This window comes from Nerophis ophidion, linkage group LG04, assembly GCF_033978795.1.
Source record: "Nerophis ophidion isolate RoL-2023_Sa linkage group LG04, RoL_Noph_v1.0, whole genome shotgun sequence".
Lineage (NCBI taxonomy): Eukaryota > Metazoa > Chordata > Actinopteri > Syngnathiformes > Syngnathidae > Nerophis > Nerophis ophidion.
Genome location: NC_084614.1, coordinates 55005495 through 55031650, shown reverse-complemented (window position 1 = coordinate 55031650; position 26156 = coordinate 55005495). Strand labels below are relative to the sequence as shown.

General features: G+C 41.5%; 2 protein-coding genes across 4 annotated transcripts; one reads left to right on the top strand and one right to left on the bottom strand.

The window, feature by feature from the left end:
• The first annotated feature begins 1876 nt into the window (after nt 1-1876).
• On the top strand, nt 1877-26084 carry LOC133551578 (pyruvate dehydrogenase E1 component subunit alpha, mitochondrial-like). 3 transcript variants are annotated; one of them, XM_061898422.1, is made up of 11 exons: nt 1877-2023; nt 9776-9832; nt 10194-10367; nt 10443-10569; nt 10630-10721; nt 13592-13684; nt 22227-22382; nt 23670-23741; nt 23820-23887; nt 24041-24149; nt 24219-26083. In XM_061898422.1, exons 1-11 carry the CDS (start codon nt 1943-1945, stop codon nt 24381-24383), a joined length of 1194 nt encoding a protein of 397 aa, XP_061754406.1. In that variant the 5' UTR covers nt 1877-1942; the 3' UTR covers nt 24384-26083. The 3 variants fall into 3 exon arrangements, with proteins under 3 accessions (XP_061754406.1, XP_061754404.1, XP_061754405.1); XM_061898420.1 differs by having other exon boundaries at nt 23670-23887; XM_061898421.1 differs by lacking the exon at nt 9776-9832 and having other exon boundaries at nt 1891-2023; nt 23670-23887; nt 24219-26084.
• On the bottom strand, nt 5097-6896 carry LOC133551579 (uncharacterized). The gene is made up of 2 exons (XM_061898423.1): nt 5617-6896; nt 5097-5492 (listed from the first exon to the last, which is right to left on the bottom strand). The coding sequence occupies exon 1, from the start codon at nt 6819-6821 to the stop codon at nt 5802-5804; it is 1020 nt and encodes a 339-aa protein (XP_061754407.1). The 5' UTR covers nt 6822-6896; the 3' UTR covers nt 5097-5492; nt 5617-5801.
• Nucleotides 26085-26156: the final 72 nt, after the last annotated feature.

Genomic DNA, 26156 nt, shown 5'->3' with positions numbered 1-26156 from the left:
ATGTCCAGATAATGGGGTTATAATGCGCGGCCTGGAAAACAATTTCCCGGTGGCGTTTCGGCACCAACAACTGGGTGATTTCCTCTCCTGTTTGAGTGTCACGGCTCACTCTGTATAATCTATCTCTAATAATGGAGATAATAAGTGAGGGAATACACGTGCTGCTCCTGGGCGCACCAGCTGACCGTCGATGTACTCCACCTGGTCCCAAGCTGCGCACAAAGATTCATCGCGAGACTGCTCGTGAGGAAAATCCTCCATAGGGCGCCAACAGGGGGCCGGGTGGGCTTCCCGCAAAGCCCCCGCCAATTCTTGCTCGGCAGCGTCGGATGAACCCGCGTCGCCACTGAGAACCGCGCGGATACCCCCCTTTCCTATGGTCCGTGAACGCACCCCCACGCATTGTCAGTAGACGTCTAAACCCCGGCTGATTTGTGCCCCAAATTACGGGGTGCGAGAGGTGCGTACTTACAGCTACCTCAACCCTATGCTTTTGGTCCTCATACCAAATTTCTACTGGCACCATAGGGTACGCGTGCACATCCCCATGAACACATCTGATTTTTAGCCATGTTGCCTGCCTCAAAGCCCCGGGTCGAACCAGGTTCTGATGGATCTTGGTCTGCCCGCAACCTAAATCCACCATCGCCTGGTATGTACTCCCTTGTATCGTTACTTTGATACCGTCGGGGGAGGGGGAGGACACTAAAGGGCCGGCCACCACGGCCACGCGCCCCACCTCCACCTGCCTGCCCAAGCGTTTGAGGGATCGTCTGCGCGGGAGACGTTCGTGGGACAGCAGTCGGGACCTGTGGGGAAAGAGAAGAAGGGGAGTAACGCGGGTTAAGTTGGGGAATGTGCACTGTTCTCTCCTTCTCCTGTCGCGCGCTCTGTCCGTGCACTGGGGTTGCTGGATGCGCCTTGCGGTGGACAGTCATGTGGTCCTCGGCGAGGGTTACCGCAGCTGCCAGGTTTCGGGGCCTGTGGTACCGGACCCAGTCAGCCGTCCGCTTCGGGATCGCCTCCAGGAACTGCTCCTGGACGAACTGGTCCAGCCGCCTGCCGTCTCCTTCTTCCGGCTGCAGCCAGCGCGTCACCGCCTCCTGGAGCCGCTGGCGGAAAGCGAACGGCCGCATGGACCTGAACTGACGCCGGTATTCTTCAGGGAAGCACCCCGTTCGGTCCAGCACCGCCCTCCTCAGGTACTTAAAGCGAACCCTGGACGCCGCCGGCAGACTGAGCGCCGCCCGCTGCGCTTTCCCCGTTAAGAGCGGGAAGAGCAGCACCCCCCACTCTTCTTCCGGCCACGCGTATGTTCTCGCCGTGGCCGAAAAAATGTCCAGAAAGGAATGGGGATCCTCTTCATCCCCCATGCGGTGAATGGTGACGGCCGTCAGTCCTGGCCGTGCCCCGCCCATCTGGTCCGCCAACGCCCGCAGGACCTGGCGCTGTTGGCGGGCCACCTCTATCTGTTGGCGGCTGCTCGCTCCCACCTTGGCGAGCACACCCGCAAGATCCGTCAGGGGGTCGTCTTACCCCGCCTCCGGTGGTCCAGCCAGGTTGGGCGCCAAATTGTGGAGGTTTCCCTCCTCAGGGTTCCTCGGACCACCAAACATTTTGACAGAAATCCGGCTTAGGGTTACAACACTGTTTTATTTTTCAATAAAAATTTCTCTCAGGTGCTTTTCAGCAATTTTCCTTTGTTTAGTTCATTATGTGTAAAATAATCATAACATAGATACAGTCGTTGTCAAAAGTTTACATAGAACAGGTGCGACAGGTGATTAGACAACCACTCAGTTGTGTCATCCACTCACCTGTCGGTAATCTCGAAGCCGGTTCTGCCACACACCGCTTCGCTGTAGGTGCGCAGGCCACGCCCACCACTGATACATTTAAAAACATAACTCTGATTACCACAAAGGATAGGAAGACAAGTTAGATGACTACAGACAGGCTGTGTGTCAACATGTTTTTTTCACACGCATCGTCTAAAATACTGAGGACATCTATCCATCGTCATGTAAGTTGTCTAATCTGTCATTTCCAAAATGTATTCAACTGTGTTGTACTATTGTTTTATGAGGCACATAGGAAGTATATTTGTAATACAGTAATTGTATAACTCAGGATTAGCAGCCCATATGTTATAAGTGATATTAATTTATAATTGATTTTAATTGAATAATTTTATATTATTGTAAATTAATTCTGGTTATTGCGCCACTGCATATTATATTGTTGCTCTTTATCTACTTTGCTATCTTATATTTACTCAGCAACCGTTCAAAGAAATAAGGACAATGACGCTGGTGCTTAATACATCATAGCAATCTTTAAATACTGTGTAAATGTATTTATATAAATCAAAATATAACAAATATGAGGGGTGCTCAAAGCAATCAATTGACATCAAAATTGTGTTTTTTTTATTGTAAATCGATTAATTTTGAAAATAATCGGCATAATTATTTTTTTTAAGGATTCATTTTATATGAAAAACATTAAACAACTATTACCAAAACTATAATGATTGCTACAGTTGATGTTATTTTATTTTTATTTTTTTCCTTTTTTTGTATCAAACTCTGTGAGTATTGTACTTGTATGTCTTTTCAATTGGTTTTTACATTTCCAAGTGTTGTAAAGGTGGGAATGTTTTGGAGTTATCTTTTAGATTGATTAATATTGTGATTTAAAAAAAATAATAATTTAAAAAATTGTTTAGGCCGACACTATCCATGTAAGTCATACATCAGCAGCCAAAAAGAGATTTTGTAACTTGAAACCTGTTTTAAAGGTTGGAGAATCATGTTATCCAAAATCGATTCCAAACGAAATCGTCAAGAATTGGAATCAAATCATGAGGTGCCCAAAGATTTCCACCTCTGATAAATATACAGTATATCAATCAATCAATCAATCAATGTTTACTTATATAGCCCTAAATCACTAGTGTCTCAAAGGGCTGCACAAACCACTACGACATCCTCGGTAGGCCCACATAAGGGCAAGGAAAACTCACACCCAGTGGGACATCGGTGACAATAATGACCCAGTGGGACGTCGGTGACAATGATGACTATGAGAACATGCTACTGTGAAAGATCAATCCATAATGGATCCAACACAGTCGCGAGAGTCCAGTCCAAAGCGGATCCAACACAGCAGCGAGAGTCCCGTTCACAGCGGAGCCAGCAGGAAACCATCCCAAGCGGAGGCTGATCAGCAGCGCAAAGATGTCCCCAGCCGATACACAGGCGAGCAGTACATGGCCACCGGATCGGACCGGACTCCCTCCACAAAGGAGAGTGGGACATAGAAGAAAAAGAAAAGAAACGGCAGATCAACTGGTCTAAAAAGGGAGTCTATTTAAAGGCTAGAGTATACAAATGAGTTTTAAGGTGAGACTTAAATGCTTCTACTGATTCACAAATGCAGTATTTCACAATTGTTAAGATTGTTTAGTTCATTATGTGTAAAATAATCATAACATAGATACAGTCGTTGCCAAAAGTTTACATACACTTGTGTCATGGCTGTCTTGAGTTTGCTGTAATTTCTACAACTTTTATTTTTTGTGATAGAGTGATTGGAGCACATACTTGTTGGTCACAAAAAACATTCATGAAGTTTGGTACTTTTATAAATGTATTATGGGTCTACTGAAAATGTGACCAAATCTGCTTGATCAAGAGTATACATAAAGCAATGTTAATATTTGGTTACATGGCCCTTGGCAACGCTCCCTCTAAGGTACGCGCCTGTGCAATTGGACACTGCTCACGCGTCCTCTGCGCGCGGCCAATCTAGGCCGCGCACAAAATCGAATAAAAAGATAAGCGCATTACAGTGTGCACGTCTTCTGTCGCTCACATGTGCGCCACTGAATGCTCAAAGAGTTTTGGCTCACACATATGAAAAATTGGAGGGAAAATTGGCTTTTGGCAAGTTTCACTGGAATAAGGACCTTTTGGTAGCCATCCACATTCTTCTGGAAAGCTTCTGGTTGAATTGTTGACCACTCTTGACCAAATTTATGCTGTTCAGCTAAATTTGTTGGTTTTCATACATTGACTTGTTTTGACGTGTGTTTGGGGTCATTGTGTCCTGATGGAACACCCAGCTGCGCCCAAGACCCAACCTCCGGGCTGATGATTTATGGTTTTCTGAAGAATTTGGACGTAAACCTGCTTTTTCATTGTCCCATCTAAAGCACCAGTTCCATTGGCAGCAAAACAGGCCCAGAGCGTAATACTACCACTACCATGCTTGATGGTAGGAATGGTGTTTCTGGGATTAAAGGCCTCTACTTTTCTCCCCCAAACATATTGCTGAGTATTGTGGCCAAACAGCTCACTTTTTGTTTCATCTGACATCACATGGACAAAGATAATACCTTCTGGAGGAAAGTTCTGTGGTCAGATTAAACAGAAATTGAGCTGTTTGACCACAATACCCAGCATTATGTTTGAAGGAGAAAAGGTGAGGCTTCTAATCCCAGGAACACCATCCCTACCGTTAAGCATGGTGGTGGTAGTATTATGCTCTGGGCCTGTTTTGCTGCCAGTGGAACTGGTGCTTTACATAGAGTAAATGGGACAATGCAAATGGAGGATTACCTCCAAATTCTTCAGGACAACCGAAAATCATTAGCCCGGAGGTTGGGTCTTGGGCGCAGTTGGATGTTCCAACAGGACAATGACCCCAAACGAGGGCTGGGTGATATATCGATATAAGCGATATATCGAGGGTTTGTCTCTGTGCGATCTAGAAAATGACTATATCGTAATATTTGACTATACGTTCTCACGCAGTTGTTTTTAGCTGCGGGCATTACACTACAGGCTCTTCCCACTCCTTCTTGTCTCTCCTTCTCACAGACAGCTAGGGTGACAATTTCCATGACACCAAAAAGGAGGACATTATGCGGCATATCAATAAATTACTATGGTGTACATAGGACTCTGGTATACTCTTATTTATAGTACAATTTTGAGTGGTTTAAAGATGATGTTTGTGTGGCTGAATAGGAAAAAATATTGAAGTCAAGTGTTTGTTAACAGTATTTGTATTTATTCAATACATTGTGGTGTTCAAAAAGTGACCACTAAGATGAATCTTTTCAAGTGCAGAGTGCCACAAAGCATAACATGTGTGGACTTAAATGTAAACAACATTTAACAGGTAACATATATAATTTAAAAAAAAAAAGCTTTTTAAAAAAGCCTGAATAACCTTCTATATAAACAACAAAGGAGATTGTAACAAACAAACAAACAAGAAAACATTCAACTGCTCAAAAAGCATAGCATTTCTAAATTGCTTCTGTCTTTTGGGGACTTGTCTTCAGTGTCTGTGTGTGCGCGCAGCAGACCTGTCTTTAAGCAAACTCCACTTTCACCCTCTGTAGCAGCTCAGGATCAACAGCCCCTCTGTCATCATGGCTTCCAAGCCCGCACTGCGCCTGGGCCTTTTATATCCTGCAGAGACTGGTATAAATAACAATAGCAACAACATAGTTATCAATCTTCCAAAATCCATATCGTTTTCAACCCAATAAATATAAACATTTCATGTAGCCCCTCAGTGACATCATAAGATTAGTGTACTCACCAAAATAGTTGATTGTCTATCTGAACTACGTACTTCTGTTCTTTCCTGGCTGCATCCAAGAGTTTTTTTGTTTCGGGTGAACTTCTTGTACATCTCTGTGCAGGGTTGAGTGAAATTGACACACACTTGCAGCTCAGCCTTGACGCTGTCCACATCCAGACGATTCACCATGCAGTTGTCATCATTTAAAAGACACGTTCTGTGTGTGCATTGCTGAATGGGATGGAAAAAATGTAGGCGCTGACCTTCCTGAGATTCACAGATGGTACATCTGCTTTGGAAAACAGTTTCAAATATCGTTCCTCACTGTGGCAACCTTCCAGTTCTGGTGAACTGAAGGAACCTTCCACCATGGGATATTCCTCGTACAGTCCATCCATATCAATGTCCGGATTGCAGGCCTGGACAGCAGCACTGTGGTCTTCAAATGGCACAGCAGTTGTGAGGCCAAGCTTGGCTACTTTGCTATGAAAGCTTGATTCACAGAAGTCATATCTTTCACTCATGTATTTCTTTGCTCTTTCATAAAAAAGCATAAAATCAGCCTCACATTTTTTTGACTGGTGAGGGGGCAGCTGCTTCAGTTTGGTGTTGACAGCAAACCCAAAGAACCTGTCCTTCATCCTTCTTTCCAGCTTTTGTTTTAGTTCAGTCATTGCCCTAAACACCGATGTAATGCTGAAGGATTTTGCCTCAAGTGCTTCGATCGTGTCGGAAAACACCTTTAGAACATGGCTGAGAAACAGGAAATATGTCTCTGACATCTCATTTCTTTCATCTCCAAAACATCTCCACACAATTCTGGCACAGTCCCCCTCACCCTCATTTTGGAAGTAGCTGGTCAGGGCCTTCCAATATTTCAGGATTCTGTCAATGGATGGCAGCAGGGACAACCACCTGGTGACAACATGCCGCAGCAGGTTGCATTCCCCCACCTCCACAAACTCACAGAATTCCTTCAATCGTGCTGTTCTGCTTGCTGATATGCTGAAATGGCTATAAATCTTCAGCACAGCATTTTCCACATCAAGGCTGCTTGCTGCATATCTGGTTGTGTTATGCAGAATATGGGCCAAACAGTTTGCAGGGAGCACATCTTTTTGGCTCAGTTTCAGCTTCTGATACATACTGTTATGTTTGCCATAATTGACACTGGCATTGTCTGCTGCAGATGCAGACATGTTTTTCACCTCTAAGCCGGACATCTCAAGTTTTGCCAGCAGCTGGATTGTTATGGCTTCTGACGTTTCGTTGTTGTCACTATAACAATCCAAAAGGATAGGTTGGATGGCTTCATCAAAGTGAAAATACCTTACCACAATGGGAAAACACTTTGTTCCTTTATTTGAGGCGTCCGTTGCCACGGAAAAGAGTAGATTGTTTTCTTTTATGTAGTCGGTATGCTCCTGTACCGAATAGTGAGCGATGACGTTCTCGCACAATGCCTTGGCTTTTGTTCGGCCACAGGACATCCCTTTAGCTGTGGGCGAGTCACTGAAAATCTCCCGGTCCACTTTCATGCCGCAGTCTAAACTTCTGTAGGACTGGTGATGCTTTACAGCAGTGGTCCCCAACCACCGGGCCGCGGTCTGGTACCGGGCCGTGGCCCGATTGGTACCGGGCCGCAGAAGAATTTTTTATTAAAAAAAAAAAAAAAAAAAAAAAAAAAAAAAAAATTATTTTTATTTTTTTATTAAATCAACATAAAAAACACAATATACACTTACAAATAGTGCACCAACAACAAAAAAACTCCCTTTTCATGACAAAAACATCCCTTTTTCATGACAAAGAAGAAAAAAAAAAAGAAAAGAAAAAAAGAGGAAACCCCCCCACCCCCCGGGCCGCGGGACAAATTATTAAGCGTTGACCGGTCCGCGGATACAAAAAGGTTGGGGACCACTGCTTTACAGCATGGTACACCTTGCACAGCTCCGCAGCGGTTATCTTGTCATCCTCGGGCGACGAAACTTTACGAAAACATGTCCTCATCGAAGAGGTACCTGCCGCACGTTTATTACTTTTATGTTTATCCGTACCCGCATGCCGTTCAATTGCAGCTTTCTCCTGACTACTTACGTCGACATCACATCGACAAAGTGTGCAGAAGCCATGGATGAGTCTCGACTGCTTTTCGTTATAAATTTGTGCTCTTTTATCCATTCAGAATTAAACGAGGTCTTGCGTTTTTGCATGATGCTAACTTTCTTTCAATGTCATGCCGCAGCAGCACATGGACCCTTGTTTAGTTTTTTAACCAATGATAAGTAGATTTGTATCAGACACCGCTCTCAGCCAATCATTTGATATGTTACTGCGTTGGGGGCATTTTTTTACTGTCTGTGATTGGCTATTGCGCTGCAGCCCAGCGAAGATGAAAAAACTCCGCTCTTCAAGCCTAGTGCCTCAAAAAGGAGGACAAATACGTGTTCGGCTTGATGCTGCGCCGGATGCCGTACAGGGCATTAAAAATCCGGACTGTCCGGCCTAAATCCGGACACCTGGTCACCCTACAGACAGCAAGCGCACATACTTACATATGTCACATACTGTCAAGTCATACGTCACATAAGTATACGCCCTCGTGGAGCAGAGAGGTTGCAGCGTGGCTAACGTTAGCTGTGATGCTAGCGGAGTGTTGCGAGCGGTAATACGAGAGAAAGAAGGTGCGAATAAAGGAAGAATTAATTCCCAAGAAAAACAGCACGGGGTCCATCGTCTGGCGGTGGTTCGGCTTCAAGCGGTAATATGTCAAATAGACAACTTTAATTTGTCAAGTGTGGGGCACAAGCGTTGCTACCAAAAGTAGCATTACTGCTAATATGTAGCATCATTAGATAAGTCACCTGCTAATAACTGTTTATTAAAAACAGTTTTGGTCAATTGACTTAGTTGTGATTTCATTCTCTGCATGAAAGTTTAAAAAGAGCAAGAATGTTTTAATGTAGTGTGGAGCATCCCAACATCCCCGAACAGGTGAGACCAAGCAGTGGGCCAGCCATCACAGTGAAAGCATACACCAGGAGGTCAAACTACGACGACCTCTGGGTGAGGTCATTGAAGGCAAGTACATCTCTAACTCAATCCTCAATCAGGTTGATGTGTGGCCACCTGCCCCAAAACAGCTGTGTCAGGTTGGCAATCACCGTATGCGTAACCACCTCTGTGTATGATTCATTGTGTGGATGGGAGCCAGCCACTGAATTGTAGTGTATAAATTAGTCTGCTAACGATATATGTTTTAATTCATGGAATGCTGTGATTTATTTGAACTTTGTGCTGATCAGAGATTTCTCTACTCTGTGTTCCAGGCAAATTTAGTGGACCTGATCACGTCTTGAAAAATGCAATTGTTTGTTTTGTTTCAATGGAAACCCCGATCGGGAGAACTTTAATTTAACCTGCATTCAGAAAAGTGACTGAATAAACCAACTCTGCTGCGTTTGAACACTAACAGAACTGTCTCTGGGAAGTTGGTTTGTGCCCGCATATCGCAGTAGACACATAGAATCATTATACTGCTGCGATTATATCTATCAAGTGTTCATTCAAGGCTGAGGCAAAATATCGCGATATATACCGTATATCGCAATATGGCCTAAAAATACCGAGATATTAAAAAAAGGCCATATCGCTCAGCCTTGCCCCAAAGACACATAAAAAGTGGTAAAGGAATGGCTAAATCAGGCTCGAATGAATGTTTAGAATGGTCTTCCCAAAGTCCTGACTTAAACCTGTGGACAATGTTGAAGAAACAAATCCGTGTCAGAAAACCAACAAATGTAGCTGGACTGCACCAAATTTGTCAAAAAGAGTGGATAAAAATTCAACCAGAAGCTTGCCAGAAGCTTGTGGATGGCTACTAAAAGCGCCTTATCGCAGTGAAACTTGCCAAGGGACATGTAACCAAATATTAACATTGCTGTATGTATACTTTTGACCCAGCAGATGTGGTCACATTTTCAGTAGACCCATAATAAATTCTTAAAAGAACCAAACTTCATGAATGTTTTTTGTGACCAACAAGTATGTGCTCCAATCACTTTACCACAAAAAATAAGAGTTGTAGAAATTATTGGAAACTCAAGACAGCCATGACATGATGTTCTTTACAAGTGTATGTAAACTTTGGACAACGACTAAGTGTTTCCTTCTTCAGGGTGCAGCAGTACTAAGATCTGCAAACTTCACAACCAAGGAAACCATTGACATTAAGGTAAAACACTGATAAACTCTCAAGGGGACGGATGAATTATGGAAATTGGACTTCTCAACTGCCTACATACTGTACAAACACTTGTGACCAACCCTTAAGGGTGAAATAAATTACACAATACCATGGTAACCATTATTAAATCAATGCCAGGGGCTAAATAGAGGTTTGTTGGATACATGAATTATAATACTGGTTCATTTGTATGAGCCAAAACAAACTGCTCAGCACAGGACTGTTCATGGAGGGTTTTAACTGCTTCTGAACCAATATGGAATCAACACACCAAAGAAATGGTTCAATCTGTGAAAAAAAAATGCAGAAAAATGAGTCCTTTTAACAAAAACACTAAAATTTCCTGTAGAAATGCGATGTCCATCTACTCGACGAGGCGCCTGCCACTTCTGTGCTTGTGGCTCGTGAAGATGCTTTGCAGTACTACCGCTCCATGCAGACAATGAGGAGCTTGGCACTGAAGGCAAGAGAACTCCATAAACAGAACATCATCCGCGGGCCGTGCCACTTGTACACTGGCCAGGTGTGCTAAACGAAAATGGTCAAACTTCTCCCTGAAGGACAATGCACTAACATGCCTTTTGCTTCTTTCAAACAGGAAGCCTGTGCAGTGGGGATTGAGGCAGCAATTACCGACACTGATCGCCTCATCACTGCGTATCGTTCCCATGGCTTCACATTCACCAGGGGCGGCTCTCTCAAGGAAATAATTGCTGAGATGGCAGGTAAGCGTTCAACACATTACTGTGCCGGTATTCTCAGATTCAGTCTTGCACTTGGTTTAGGACGCAGAACGGGAATTTCGAAAGGCAGAGGAGGACCCATGCACATGTTCACGAAAAACTTCCATGGTGGTTACGCCATTGTTGGATCTCAGGTAAGAAATACAGTTTTTTTTCCCAGAAATTGAGGACTGCAGGGGTTCTAAACCTTTTTGACCTCGGGGGCCCAACTTTTCCACAACAGAGCAGCCCAGGGCCCACTCAAATATTAACACTGAGTTAGTAATCTCACTCTCGATTTCAATCGTATTCAATAGTTAATTCTAACATTCTTACAGTTTAAAAACTTGTCAAATGATATAAAGCCATGTATTAATCACAAAAGTTATTATTTATTTAACACATAAACCTATAGCTCAGGTCAGGCTGATTATAAAAATAAGTACTAACTAGGGTTGTACGGTATACTGGTATTAGTATAGTACCGCGATACTAATGAATCATATTCGGTACTATACCGCTTCTGAAAAGTACTGGTCCGCAACAAACCCCCCCAAAAAAAAAAAAATAGAACGATAAATGACACAATATAGAATAGATAGAATAGAATAGAAAGTACTTTATTGATCCCTGGGGGAAATTCAGCACCACAGTTCGCTCACAATAGACAATAATAACATAATTTAAATTATATATATATAATATATGAATAATATAAATGTATTCTACATTTAAGTGCAGTCAAGAAGGACATATGCATTATAAAGTCTGATGGTTGTCGGTATGAAGGACCTACTGTGTCGTTCCGCCTTGCATTTTGATATGTTATATGTTACTGCACACGTCAGCAGCTAAATTAGGAGCCTTTGCTTGCCTACTTACTAATAAAAGACAGGTTGTCTAGTATGTTTGCTATTTTATTTAAGGACAAACTTGCAATAAGAAACATATGTTTAATGTGCCGTAAGATTTTTTGTTAAAATAAAGCCAATATTGCAATTTTTTGTGGTCCATATTATTTAGAAAAGTAACGAAAAGTATCGATATAATTTTGGTACCGGTACCAAAATATTGGTATCGAGACAACAGTCGTACCAACCAAATTTACTGCATAAGTAGGGACTCAAAAACTGATGAAAAATACATATACATACAACTATGTTGTGCCAAAATAAACTACATTAATTTATTGGCATGTTTTTTCAATCCAAATGGTCAGTAAATGTACTTACAAATGATAACACACTTCACCACTTTAATCATAATTTTTGCGCTCAATAAACTTCTCTATGACTTTAACTCCAGACTCTGTTTGAGATTGTCATTACTGCCACAATTGGTGGAAACGTGTATTACAACCAAGTCCAGCTGTGACCCATACTGAGAAACAGACTTTTTACCGCACAATGTTGAAATTCTCGGAAACCTTCTATTGGCTGCTAGTAATATAAGGGACCAATCTGAGTTCAATAGATCCCACCATACCCCTGGGTAATGAATGTTCCAAGGTCACCCACGGAAGGCGGAAAACCGTGAGTGATTGAGAAGCCCATAAAAATGTCTATATTTGATCTAAGGGTCCCTTCCCCCAACAAAACCTTGTCCTGCTCACTCAACATACTTTTCTGATTTCGGATCAACATGTTACAACCTGTTGGGCCAGGGCATTCTTTGCTTTAGTTTCTGGGTGTTTTTCCTGTGTTTTTGTCTTCACTTCTTGTTTTACGCTCTTATTTTGGTTCCACATCTTGTTTTGCTTGTATTCCGATTACCCTAGCTTCACTCTCTTTCTGAGAACCTCCCTCCTCACCTGCGGCTTGTTTGCATTGATTGTCTCATACTTTTTGTGGTTAATTAATTAATTAATTATTTAATTAGTTCTACCCCACACCACAAGGTGGACACCTCTTCAATGACAGGTGGTATCCACTTTGGACCATGACGGTAATTACTTATTACTTACATGCTCTTCCACTTATGGTGTATTGTAGGTCTTGCTGTCCTTTTTTTAAAAAAACTGTTTGCTACAGATTTTTGATTACACGTCTTGATTACATTTTTCAAGGGACAGTATTAGATAGTATAACTAGAACATTACACAAAAAAACAAATACAAAATCGAAACGGCCCTAATCCCCGCATTAATGCACCCTGAAAATCAAAAATGGTTGACAATTTCAATGCCTCTTGAGAATGATGAACGTGTGCAAATTTCTTGCGATAAGCTACGTTTTTGATTGTGCTAAAGCCCTTGAAACGGTTTTAGTTGTTTGAAGAATAACATTAGTAAATTAAGAATAAGCATATATCTCAAAGGGGTTACGTTAGATGTTAAACTCATATTCTTTGTTATCTATAACACAAAGCTAAGATGTGGATGTTTAGTTATGGTCTAGCATATATTGATTGACCTAAATTGTATTATTTGTGTTATCTTTAATGAACAGAACGTATCAAAGTAGCTTCTGCATACTTAAATTGTTCTGCCGTCAATATACCTGCCACTTATTAATCATATTTGAAATTGTAAATGTACAGTAAAAGTACTCACCACTAATGAATGATAATGCAAAATTAATCTGAGTCACATTCTAGCCTTTAGCCTGGCTAGGCTAGCGTTACATTAGCGGTACCACAAGCTGTTGGGTCGTCCCCGTTTCTGTCGGATAATGGAATTATTTATTTTCAAGCCACATTGATTGCCTGTTGAAATTTTAGTCAGATGTTACGATTGTATGTTATGTTCACCTCGCTGGTGGTTTTTATGTCTAGTGCTTCCGTAGCAAAAAAAAAAAACTGGAGTCCTGTATGCTGTAATATCACATATGTATCAACTATTACGGTAGAGTAGATGTAGATTAAATCAAATGTGTTTTCTGCGGAAAAATATCGTATTTTTGGGGGAGATATTAGCTATAATCAGTAATTCTGCATTTGCAAAGATAATAGACTGCAGCGTACTGAGTCTTATAGTTGTCAAAGATCAATTAATGCAGCTTGACTACATCTCATGGACTGTCCTCAGGTGTCCCTCGGTGCTGGACTAGCTCTGGCTTTGAAGTACCGGAACACAGATGATCTGAGTGTTTGTGTCTACGGTGATGGTGCAGCCAACCAGGTACTGTAGACATACAGGAATCTTGTTAGTGACTCCCATTTCAGCAGCCGTTTTATTACAAATTCTGAACAGACAATGCGACAGAAATTAAACTGTATATATAGCAGTATAGACCAGGCCTGGGCAATTATTTTGACTCGGGGGGCCAAATTTAGAGAAAAAAATGTGTCTGGGGTCCGGAACACTTAATACAAAACCTCACAATAATGCCTGATTGAATGCTAAAAACGTTATGACAGACGGCCTTACAAAACATAGTGGAATTTTAATTTTTTTTTTGCTGAATGAGACACCCAGAACGTACATGAAAATAAAGAATGTTACAATATTAACTATGAAGGATAAAACACTGAATATTGACAACAAATGAATGTCACCCCCCCCCCCCCCTCTCCATCCACATTTTTAAGAATCAAATCAAACACAACAAAAATGCAACAAACAGTGAAATATGAACGCGAAGGGTAAAACAAAAACTGTTGTAAAAATCTCCTTCCATGTCTGTCCCTGACACCCACATTTCAGACTCTGGAAACACTCATTGTGTATGGATGACCATAGTAACTAGTTAGATGACCATAGTAACTAGTTAGATGACTATAGCAATTAGTATATGATGCAGATTCCAAGCATTGAAAGACTTAGAATAGTTCAAGACTTACGGTCATTAGAAAACATCAGTGCACATCATAATCGCAGCTACACTTTCCATCTTAAACATCTAAAAAAACATAGTCGGGAATGTCCGGCGGGCCAGATTGAAAAGCTTAACGGGCCACATGTGGCCCCCAGGCCTTAATTTGCCCAGATTTAGTATAGACCTACATGGTGAGGTGTTTGCGATCCCAAAATGCAGAAGAAAAACGTTTGTAAAACAGTTGATCAAACAAAACAGGATACATCGTCATGGAACCACTATCTGCAGAGGCTAGCTCTCCAATCAGCTGAACAAACTAACTCCACGGTGAGGTTTTGGTGAACTTACGAACTTTCTGTGTACATACATCTACTGATGCCTCTGGACACATCTTCAGTGATGTGCCTAGAATCATCGGGTGTTTCGGGTCTTTCAACATCATACACCCTCCTCCAGGTGACCCAGCCGGGGCTGATCAGACCCCAGCTTGTGTCCAGATGGCTAGCTAGCTACCATGACTCCATGGCTCTCCCCTTTTGAGCCACAGCCATCTTGAGGCCCTCTCTGCCGCATCGGTGGTACTGCGGATGGCTCTCCTCCTTCTCTCTCCCTCGATGCCCAAAGTGCTGAGGGCTCTGGTCAAGGAGCGGGCTGCAAAACCCCTGCATCCAACCTCAACTGGGAGGCACCTCGCTCTCCAGCCAGCCTGCTGACAGTCACTGACCAGTCCCGCGTACTTGGAGAGCTTCCTCTCAAAGGCTTCTTCCAGGCGGTCTTCCCATGGGACGGTCAGCTCCAGCAGTACTACCTGCTTGGTGGACTCAGACACGAGGACAATGTCTGGTCGCAGGGTGGTGACTGCAATAAATAACACAAAAAGATTGCCATTGTAAGTTGACAATACTAACACAGTCACTTGTAAACGTTTAAGCATATTTGCTAATGCTAACAACGATAGCTAAATTATAATAGCACGTACAAATGTACATGAAAACACTCTTACTGACATCACAGACGGGACGGTTTAGGAAATATGAATAGTTTGTTATATTGTAAAATTTTCAAATTTTGCTTGGAGTGATGAATGAAGAAATATTTTGAGCAAAAACGCTACAGATGAGCAGTAGACAAATCGGGATATTCTTCCGGGTCAAAGCACAAAACAGTATGTGCATTTTTTACCCACAGCACCTGCAGTGAGCAAACTCATCCAAAAGATGACACCATAGCACAAAAAATAACTCATTTTCAGCACCTATGTCAGTGTTGAAAAGTATTTTTTGAATACAAAACATTATGGCCGTTAGCGAAGAAAAATACATAAATTAGCCCCACTGTTTTATAAGCCGCAGGGTACAAAGCATAGGGAAAAAAGTAGCTGCTTACAGTTTGGAAAAATACAGTAATACCATAAACAATACGAAAAGACAGGGAGTCGTGCCGCTTGGAAGCGCATGTAAAGCCTAAGGCTAATACTTGAATGCCTTAGAATATCATACAGGGTAAACATGAAACGCAAACGATGACATAAAGCTAATAAGAACCATAAACAGTCACCTCCAGCAGACAGTGGTCCTGCGCCAACAGTGAGGCTGGCATAAATAGCCATCTAACTAATAGTCAGCGACAGGTGACTGTCCTGATCACCAGTCAAAGGCAGGTGTGATCAATCAGCGCTCCAAGCAACGAGAGGTAAATAAAAGAAGCGTTGAGAACAGGAGTAGAAACTGAACACCAGAGCACTACAATAAAACCAAAACAAGATATGACCTGGGCTTCACGGTGGAAGAGGGGTTAGTGCGTCTGCCTCACAATACGAAGTTCCTGCAGTCCTGGGTTCAAATCCAGGCTCGGGATCTTTCTGTGTGGAGTTTGCATGTCCTCCCCGTGAATGCGTGGGTTCCCTCCGGGTACTCCGGCTTCCTCCCACCTCCAAAGACATGCACCTGGGGATAGGTTGATTGGCAACACTAAATTGGCCATAGTGTGTAAATGTTGTCTGTCTATCTGTGTTGGCCCTGTGATGAGGTGGCGACTTGTCCAGGGTGTACCCCGCCTTCCGCCCGATTGTAGCTGAGATAGGCGCCAGTGCCCGCGACCCCAAAAGGGAATAGGCGGTAGAAAATGGATGAGTGGATGGAAGATATGACCTGTTGTGACAGGTCATGACACAACTGTCTAAAATCAGAGCTGGGTAGTAACATGTAACAACTACTCTGTTACATTCATTTATGTAACTTTTTGGATATTTTGTACTTGTCAGAGCAGTTTTAATGCTACTTTTTACCTTTGACTTGAATATTTTAGTGAAAAAGAAACTACTTTTACTTTGGTGCATTGAGTTTCATTCCGATTGCTACATTTATTAATATCATCATTCTATTATTTATAATTGATTGATTACTGCAAGCGGACGCGTCGGGCCGGGGACTGGGGGCGGTGTTGACCCAGCGGGTGGAGGGCGTCGACCGCCCCGTGCTTTACATCAGCCGGAAACTATCGGACCGGGAGGCAAGGTACAGCACGGTAGAGAGGGAGTGCCTTGCCATCCAGTGGGCGTTTGGGGCCCTCCGCTACTACCTGTTGGGGCGTGCCTTCAGTCTCTGCTCAGACCACAAACCTCTCCAGTGGCTCTACCGCGTGAAGGACACCAATGCGCGGATCACCCGGTGGTACCTTGCATTACATCCCTACAACTTCCGGGTGGTCCACAGGCCGGGCGCGCAGATGGCCGTGGCCGACTTCCTCTCTCGCCCCGCTATGGGAGGGGGTGGAAGGGAGTGGGCGCGGCCGGTCGGGTGCCCGGCCTGAGTCTGGAGGTGGAGGCATGTGGAGAGGGGGCGTGGTCCACGCGTTCCCTGCGGGCGGGGTGTGTGCAGGGGCCGGCCATCAAGCAGCCAACAGGTGAGTGGATATCTCAGCTGGAACAAGTTATCTAATCACCTGTTCCTTTATTAGCAGTGCCGCAGACCATGAGAAGGGAGAGGAGGGAGACTGCTGAAAAGCACACAAAAACTGTAAACGGACAACAGTGACTGCTGAAAAGCAAGGACGAACTTTGACTGCGAGACTATCAAAAAGAAAATAAAAACTCTGTTGTAAACCTGCATCCTGAGGTGTTGTGGTCCTGTTGGTCCAACGAACCCCGAGAAGGAGGAAGAAGACTTCCACACTCAGTATATATGCAGAGAGACTGGACACGGTTCTTTCCTGGTTTTTCGGGTGACTGATGAAGGTTTGAGTGGGCAACTTCACATGTGTCTCCACAGTACCTTTCTGGTTAACAGTCCTTGGCAATGTGCACAGTGCATGAAATCTATTCCTTTACTGTAGCTTTTTTAGGTGGTTGTTTCAATGGCACTAGTTCACCCTTCCCCAACTCCATAATAGCAACATTTTGAGCGTAGTTTCCTTTGGTATGAAAATGATCTAGCTGTTTCCTTCTCTCCATGGAACTCGTTGGAAAGCAAAGAGCCGTGGCTACTTCCAATTTGTTTGTATGCACTTTTTAGATGTCGTGCCAGCTTAGCATAAGGCTTACTGCAATACAAGCTATAATGTCTTTTGTTGTACACTCTTTTTTCATGTTTTGTATTGGGAGGGCGAAAAACTACATAGTTAATCATTTTCTGACTTGAGCAGTATTCCTCTGTTCCAGTGACAGCAGGTGTTATGCTGCTTATGTCTTTCATCTAAAATGTGTGAAACAAAACCAATGTGAGGTTTTTAAAAGGTCCTCAATCTACAATGTCCATCAAAACTATACATATAGTTTTTTAAAAGTTCTTATAGACCAGTGGTTCTCAAATGGGGGTACGTTGTACCCCTGGGGGTACTTGAAGGTATGCCAAGGGGTTCGTGAGATTTTTAAAAAAATATTCTAAAAATAGCAACAATTCAAAAATCCTTTATAAATATATTTATTGAATAATACTTCAACAAAATATGAATGTAAGTTCATAAACTGTGAAAAGAAATGCAACAATGCAATATTCAGTGTTGACAGCTAGATTTTTTGTGGACATGTTCCATAAATATTGATGTTAAAGATGTCTTTTTTTTTGTGAAGAAATGTTTAGAATTAAGTTCATGAATCGAAATGGATCTCTATTACAATCCCCAAAGAGGGCACTTTAAGTTGATGATTACTTCTATGTGTAGAAATCTTTTTTTATATAATTGAATCACTTGTTTATTTTTCAACAAGTTTTTAGTTATTTGTATACCAGGGGCGTCACTAGACCTAATACTGTACTGGGGCACACCTGGGGCACAAATAATTCATGTGAGCGTGCAAAGCGTGCAAGCAAAAACATTTTTAGCACTTATTTATCATAAAAAATACATAAATAGTTCTTTAAACTATGAAGTCATATCAGACTATGTTGTATGGATCTTTGATTAACCACCTGAAATTAACTAATGCATTTGACCTACTTGTACACTTTTTTACTCCAGACTTCTAAACTGCTACTGGTAAAAGCAAAAAGGAAGAGCAATGAATCTTTTTGAAATATATATTGCAGTAATCATCTGCAAATTTGACATCTACAATAGTAAAACAAAAAATAAAGCACCCCTACATCTCTGGGTTCTTTTATATTATTTTATTTCCATTTATGGCAATGTGGCTAATCCTATTTCAGATACACAAAACTATAAAATATACACAAAACAATAAAGCCACAGTAGTAGAATAAATGAACAACTGTTGTGTGTATGTTCAGGGAATCATTTTCTGAGAAGTAAACTGTAAAGTCTCCTTTTCATTTTTGCAAAGTGGTCAATCACTCTGGACAGACCTGGAAATATTACAGTAACTGTTATACAGTTGACCAGTGGTTCCAAACTGGTGGGTCGTGACATAAAAGTGGATTGTGTGTCATTTTCAGTGAGTCGCAGACAGATGTGTGCGTGGAAAAAAAAAAGTTTAGGGAGAAAAAAATCAAATTGTGGCAACAAAACCAGATATTTTTAGCCATTTTTCTAGTGACTGTTAGTGAGTATTTTAGCAAAAGACAAACCGACTAACAAGTTGGAGGAAACTCAGGAAAGACATGGTGTGGAGGTTTCCTGCGTCTCGCCCGGCTTCTTCTGACCACAGTATCACACAGCTCAGGATACAGGTTTGACACAGTATTTAATACATCTTTTACTTTACACAATTGTCCGTCTTTCCAGCTTTTCCTTGTTCATGTCTGTGCCTCTCTCCTTTGTCCTCATGCGTCCTCATGCGTCCTCATGCGTCCTCATGCGTCCTCATGCGTCCTCATGCGTCCTCATGCGTCCTCATGCGTCCTCATACGTCCCTCTCGCTTCATGGTCTCCAGCGCTGCTAATAAAGGGAACAGGTGATTAGATAACTCGTTCCAGCTGAGGTATCCACTCACCTGTTGGCTGCTTCATGGCCGGCCCCTGCACACACCCCGCCCGCAGGGGACGCGTGGAACACGCCCCTCTCCACACATGGAAATATATATTTTTAAAAATCTAAATGGGGAAACAAAATCCTATATTTTCAGCCATCTTTCTGAAAACAAATGCAGAAATGTTACTATTTTTTCTGGAAACAAAACCAGATGCTTTAGCTGTAGCCATTTTTCTGGTGACAAAACAAAATTATTTTAGTCAAAGTCACACCGATTAACAAGACAAGTCTACTGTGCTATTTTTCTGTGAAATAAACTTGAATGATTTAAAAATTTGTCTCACGACTTGATGATATGGAAATATGTTTTTCTTCCTGAAGATAAACCATTTGAGAAGCACTCAACTCACACATGCTTACTCCAAATCATCATTGATGCAGAGGTCCTGAGCAGAACCAGCAGACAATAACCAACTTTATGTTTCATGTTCATTGGAAATTCCCCCGACAGCTCGTACAGCAAATGAATATGTTTGTCTTGATACAAGGAATAACGTTAGCTAACTTAGCATCAACTTAAGACAATGATGTTGCCTAGCTAGCTAAGACTTCACTTACATCTCTCATTCCTGGTGCTTTTTCCCTGCTGCGGGCAAATAACTTTCTTAAATCCATCTTGGAGTTACAGTTTGAGTCAAATCAAAATCAAAATAATGTAATTAACAAATTGTTGTTGGCTAATGTTACCTACCTCATGCAGTGATTCTCATCCTCCCCCCCCCCCCCCCCTCTCTCTCTCTCAACTGAAGTCTCGATCCACACGTGAATAAATTACCATATTAATGAGCCATGTGCTCATTGTTACGTGGAGTGAATACAGTGGCAATCAATTACCATACTAAGTAGTATGTGCGCTGTTGTCTATGTTATGTAGACTTAAAACTGAAGCGTTTTTTTTTATTGGTGAAATTTTTACTGGGGCACTGCAGATCAACAGTGGGGCACGTGCCCCATTGAAATCTGTCTGGCGACACCCCTGTTGTATACCTTTTTTTCCAAATAGTTCAAGAAAGACCACTACAAATGAGCAGTATGTTGCACTGTTATACAATGTAATAAATCAAAAACTGGTGACATAGTGCTGTATTTAACTTCTTTATCTCTTTTTTTCAACCAAAAATGCTTTGCTCTGATTAGGGGGTACTTGAATTAAAAAAATGTTCACAGGGGGTACATCACTGAAAAAAGGTTGAGAACCCCTGTTATAGACAACCAATTAGCATTAAATTACAGCTCATTTGACTATAAATCAGTTCAAATGCTGAAAAAATAAAAAACACAAAGTTATTCACACGCTTTTTTTTTTTAGCAAGGCTTAACCTGGTCATAAACACATTAATTTTGTACAAATTTTAGTCAATAACCTCCATATATAAGAAATATGTTCTTACCTTTTAGGTTAAACGACTCGCTTCCGTGGGCAGCACGGTGGAAGAGGGGTTAGTGCGTTTGCCTCACAATACGAAGGTCCTGAGTAGTCAGGGTTCAATCCTGGGCTCGGGATCGTTCTGTGTGGAGTTTGCATGTTCTCCCCGTGACTGTGTGGGTTCCCTCCGGGTACTCCAGCGTCCTCCCACTTCCAAAGACATGCACCTGGGAATAGGTTGATTGGCAACACTAAACTGGCCCTAGTGTGTGAATGTGAGTGTGAATGTTGTCTATCTGTGTTGGCCCTGCTATGAAGTGGCGACTTGTCCAAGGTGTACCCTGCCTTCTGCCCAACTGTAGCTGAGATAGGCCCCAGCGCCCCCCGCGACTCCAAAGGGAATAAGGAGTAGAAAATGGATGGATGGACTAGCTTCCGTGTCTCGACGTCCGAAATGTAGAACTCCTTCCTGTACTGCGCTCACGCTGCCTCTGTGTGGCGCGCCAGGTGTTAATTGTTAAAGTAATCAATGAAAGACCAGCCAGTGCAGTTACAGCTACAGCCCGATTAAGGGGCTTAAAATCCATTAAGGCATCTTCAAAATAGATCTGACTAACTTTTAAAAAGATTTACCTTTAGGGGACCTGTTTTTTTGTCCCCATAACGTCAAAGGTCCCCTAGAGTGACAGAGCGACGTCCCCAAAAAGTAAGCATTGCCGGAACACACACACGCACGCGCACACACACACACACACACACACACACACACACGCACACGCACACGCACACACATACACACACACAAACACACACACACACACACACACACACACACACACACACACACACACACACACACACACACACACACACACACTAGGGTTGTTGTGGAGGTACCATTAAAAAAAATAGCTCATATATAAATCAGAAGTTACTCAGTACTTTTTTTCACTGAATATTTGGTCTTAATCAAATGTTTGGATGCCTAAATATTACTTTTTTTCGAGTCAAATTACTCTAAACGTTTATTGAAACATTTGCACTCATGAGTACGAAAATTACAGTATTGTCTTTCGTGTTGGCGTAGATAATGACCGACTGTTGTCCACAGGGGCAGGTTGCTGAGACCATGAACATGGCAGCTCTCTGGAAGCTGCCCGTCATTTTTGCCTGTGAGAATAACGGGTACGCCAAAGGTACGTCAGTGGGCCGATGTACTGTAAACACAGACTTCTACAAGAGGGGGGACGTCATTCCTGGCTTAAGGGTACAGTTCCTATTTCCACATGGTATTACACATATTGTTGTTGACAGTGGAACCTCGGAGCCCGGACACAATGATGCTAGTAAACATTTAAATTCCGAAACGATAGAGATGGGCATAAGCAACAATAATAACCAGGTTGTTTATCAGTAGTACCTTTAATTGAGGGGACATTAAATGAATTAGAGGCACTGTTGATTCATTTTCAACTATTTTGTGCAACAAAACATGACATTAGACACTGCTTGTGCAATCATTTTCTTCACTGGGTGCAGGTCTAATGTTCTATTGAAGTGTGCTCAGTTAAATGTTGAGCCATAAAAGTATATAAAGGAGTTAAATGTAAATATTAAAACAATAGCAATTTGAACCCATAAGGCATGTTTTTCTTCAAAGTTTTGTCCAGTTTTGAGTTGCATCACCCTGGTGACTCTAGAGCAGGGGTGTCAAAACGTTTTGGCCCGCTAACAGGTTTTATCCAGCAGGATGTTTGCTCAGTATAAAAATGAGCCCAAAATGTTTTAATGAAATAAACAGCTGTTCTAAAGCTGTCCACTGGATGTCGCAATAGCAATTATTTGTATGTTTGTAGATGATGCTATACATATGTACAAAATAAACCACATGTTAGTACATCAGTCGAGGAAAATGATCAAACTACATAAATAACGTACTGTAATTTGATATAATTTTTTTTATCTTGATAGATTGAAAATGAACACCTATGAGTTGACTGATGAACATTATCACACAATTTATTCAGAAAATATAAATAACGACAAATAAAGATAGAATACTATTAACCGCAACATGTAAGTGTAAAAAAACCCCAACAACATTATTGGTTGGTAGAGCGGCCGTGCTATCAACTTCAGGGTTGCAGGTTCAATCCCCGCTTCCGCCATCCTAGTCACTGCCGTTGTGTCCTTGAGCAAGACACTTTACCCAGTGACACCCACACTGGTTTAAATGGAACTTAGATATTGGGTTTCACTATGTAAAGCGCTTTGAGTCACTCTAGAAAAGCGCTGTATAAATGTAATCCACTTCACTACAATTTCAGAATGTGCTTGTTCTATTTTTAAACAAAGAAATCAATCTGAAGTTGTCTTTATTTTTAAGTGATCGTGCCGTGAATTTACCAGTCCGGCCCACTTGGGAGTAGATTTTTCTTCATGTGGCTCCCGATGTAAAATGAGTTTGACACCTCTGTTCGAGAGGTTCTATATGTGACTGATATGCAAAAGCCGCTAAGGGAAAAACTGCTTCAACTCATTAATGTGCCTGAAGGTGGATGGGATGGATGTCCTTTCTGTTCGGGAGGCAACCAGGTTTGCTTCTGACCACTGCAGGTCTGGGAAAGTGAGTTTTCTGTTTAATAAAATGGAACATTTGTCCTTGTGTCGATTTATTTCAACATGTCCTTTCCTTGTATCTCAGGGCCCAATCATTATGGAGCTTCAGACCTACCGCTTTTTTGGGCATGCAATTGGTGATACTGAGCACAAGTAAAACTTAATTGACTCAAAAATGTATTAGATAATAATCATAATAATATGTTTAATCGTAAGCTATGCTTGTTTTAAATGCCATGTTGTCATGGACAGTTATGACTTATTAATATTAGAGTGCTGTTGTTCAATTGTTGTCTTTATCTCAAGATATCGCACAGCGGATGAGGTGGACAAGATCCGCAAAGAAAGAGACCCCATTTCCCTGCTTGAGGGTCACTTGATCAGAAACAATATGGCCAACATGGAGGAATTGAGGGTACGTTGCTATCATCAATACTGCAACATAAGAGTTGCACAGGAAACTTCATCTGATCCCCTCATGCAGGAGATCAATGAGAAAAGTGTAACGGATGTTGAAGAAGCGTCACAATTTGCCATCCAAAGCCCTGAACCCCTAGTGGAGGAGCTATGTAACTACATCTACTGCAACAATCCACCACTCAATATTCGTGGCATCAACCCCTGGACCAAGCTGAAGTCTAGTATGTAGATGTAAAAAACATTCACTGTATGCCTATGCTTGCAACAAGACCAAAAAAAAGTATGACAATAAAGTGGATATTAAATAATAAAACAATGGGTATGTGTTAGACCACTGTAAATGGAACTGCTTTAAGAAAATTCAAGCAAAAATTTAGTTTTTTTTCAGAAGCAAGTACAAGACATAAATGACAGTAATAACAAAACAAAAAAATGTGGAAAAAAATCAAGTGCATTTATTAACTTCCGGTTTAAAACTGAACTAAAAAAAACATATTTTTTTACATATATTAGTGCTGTCCAACTATTAGTTAATTAGATTAATCACATGATCAATCATGATTAAGGACAGGTTTTTTACTTACTTGCATAATTTAAATCACCATAAAAAAGAGCCCAAAATTTCGACACAAATACAATGTTATTATCAGATTGTCATACAGGAATGTATATTATTTATTGTTTAACTTGAATGCATATGATTGCTCAACTCTTTATAACAGTTATCTAATAATGTCCCAACTGGATGTGTTTTCACATACTGTATACAAGGACATACATACCTGTATTAAGGGACAGTAACAACTAAAATTAATAAGAAAATAAATAGCCAAATAATAATATTGTAAACACCTTGTGATTGTTAGGAACCCTCATTTTTGTATAACCGTGATTAATCACAGACTATTACCGTATTTTTCGGAGTATAAGACGCTCCCGAGTATAAGTCGCACCTCCCGAAAATGCATAATAAAAAAGGAAAAAAAAAACATATATAAGTCGCACTGGAGTATAAGTCGCATTTTTGGGGGAAATTTATTTAATAAAACCCAACACCAAGAATAGACATTTAAAAGGCAATTTAAAATAAATAAAGAATAGTGAACAACAGGCTGAATAAGTGTACGTTATATGATGCATAAATAACCAACTGAGAAGGTGCCTGGTATGTTAACGTAACATATTATGGTAAGAGTCATTCAAATAACTATAACATATAGAACATGCGTTTACCAAACAATCTGTCACTCCTAATCGCTAAATCCGATGAAATCTTATATGTCTAGTCTCTTACGTGAATGAGTTAAAAAATATTATTTGATATTTTACGGTAATGTGTTAATAATTTCACACATGAGTCGCTCCTGAGTATAAGTCGCACCCCTGGCCAAACTACGAAAAAAACTGCCACTTATAGTCCGAAAAATACGGTACTTGCTTGCATGATTTACTTAAGAAAGAGCCCAACATTATTTGGACATAAATTGTCATGATCCAAGACTTGGATCATGTCATGTTCTGTGTTTGTTTCTGTTTTGTTATTACTGCCTGTTTGATATTTGACGTCTTTAGTTCCCAGGGGCACTTCTTGTTTTATTTCTGTTGTCTTAGTAACTCATTAGTGTCACCTGTCTCGTTTGTCGTCGCGCACGTGATTGTTGATTATGCCTTCTAGTTAAGACCGCCTTTGTTTGCTTTTCGTTGTGGGACTCTTGTTTGCTTCACGCAACAGTTGACGTCGCTCTTTCTAGCATTGTGGTAACTACCTTTTTCATACTCAATTAGCTTCTATTTTGTTTGTTTGTTCCTAGCTTACACGCTAGCGTCTTCAGTTCCCTTTGTTCTTTCTAGCTCCCACGCTAGTTCTGTTGGTTTTTGGTTAGTGTCTTTGTGCAAGTGTTTTTGTTCTTAGTTTATTTTATTGTATGAATAAATTCTTATTCCTACCTTCACGCTGTGTTCCATCTTTGCTGCACCCACGGGAGAACGCAAACACCGCCAT

Coding starts and splice junctions, on each gene's coding strand:
- LOC133551578 (XM_061898420.1), top strand. CDS start 1,943: ATGACTACAGACAGGCTGTGTGTCAACATGTTTTTTTCACACGCATCG. Junction 9,833..10,193: donor AGGAAACCATTGACATTAAG/GTAAAACACTGA, acceptor AATTTCCTGTAG/AAATGCGATGTCCATCTACT. Junction 13,685..22,226: donor GTGATGGTGCAGCCAACCAG/GTACTGTAGACA, acceptor TGTTGTCCACAG/GGGCAGGTTGCTGAGACCAT.
- LOC133551579 (XM_061898423.1), bottom strand. CDS start 6,821: ATGTCCGGCTTAGAGGTGAAAAACATGTCTGCATCTGCAGCAGACAAT.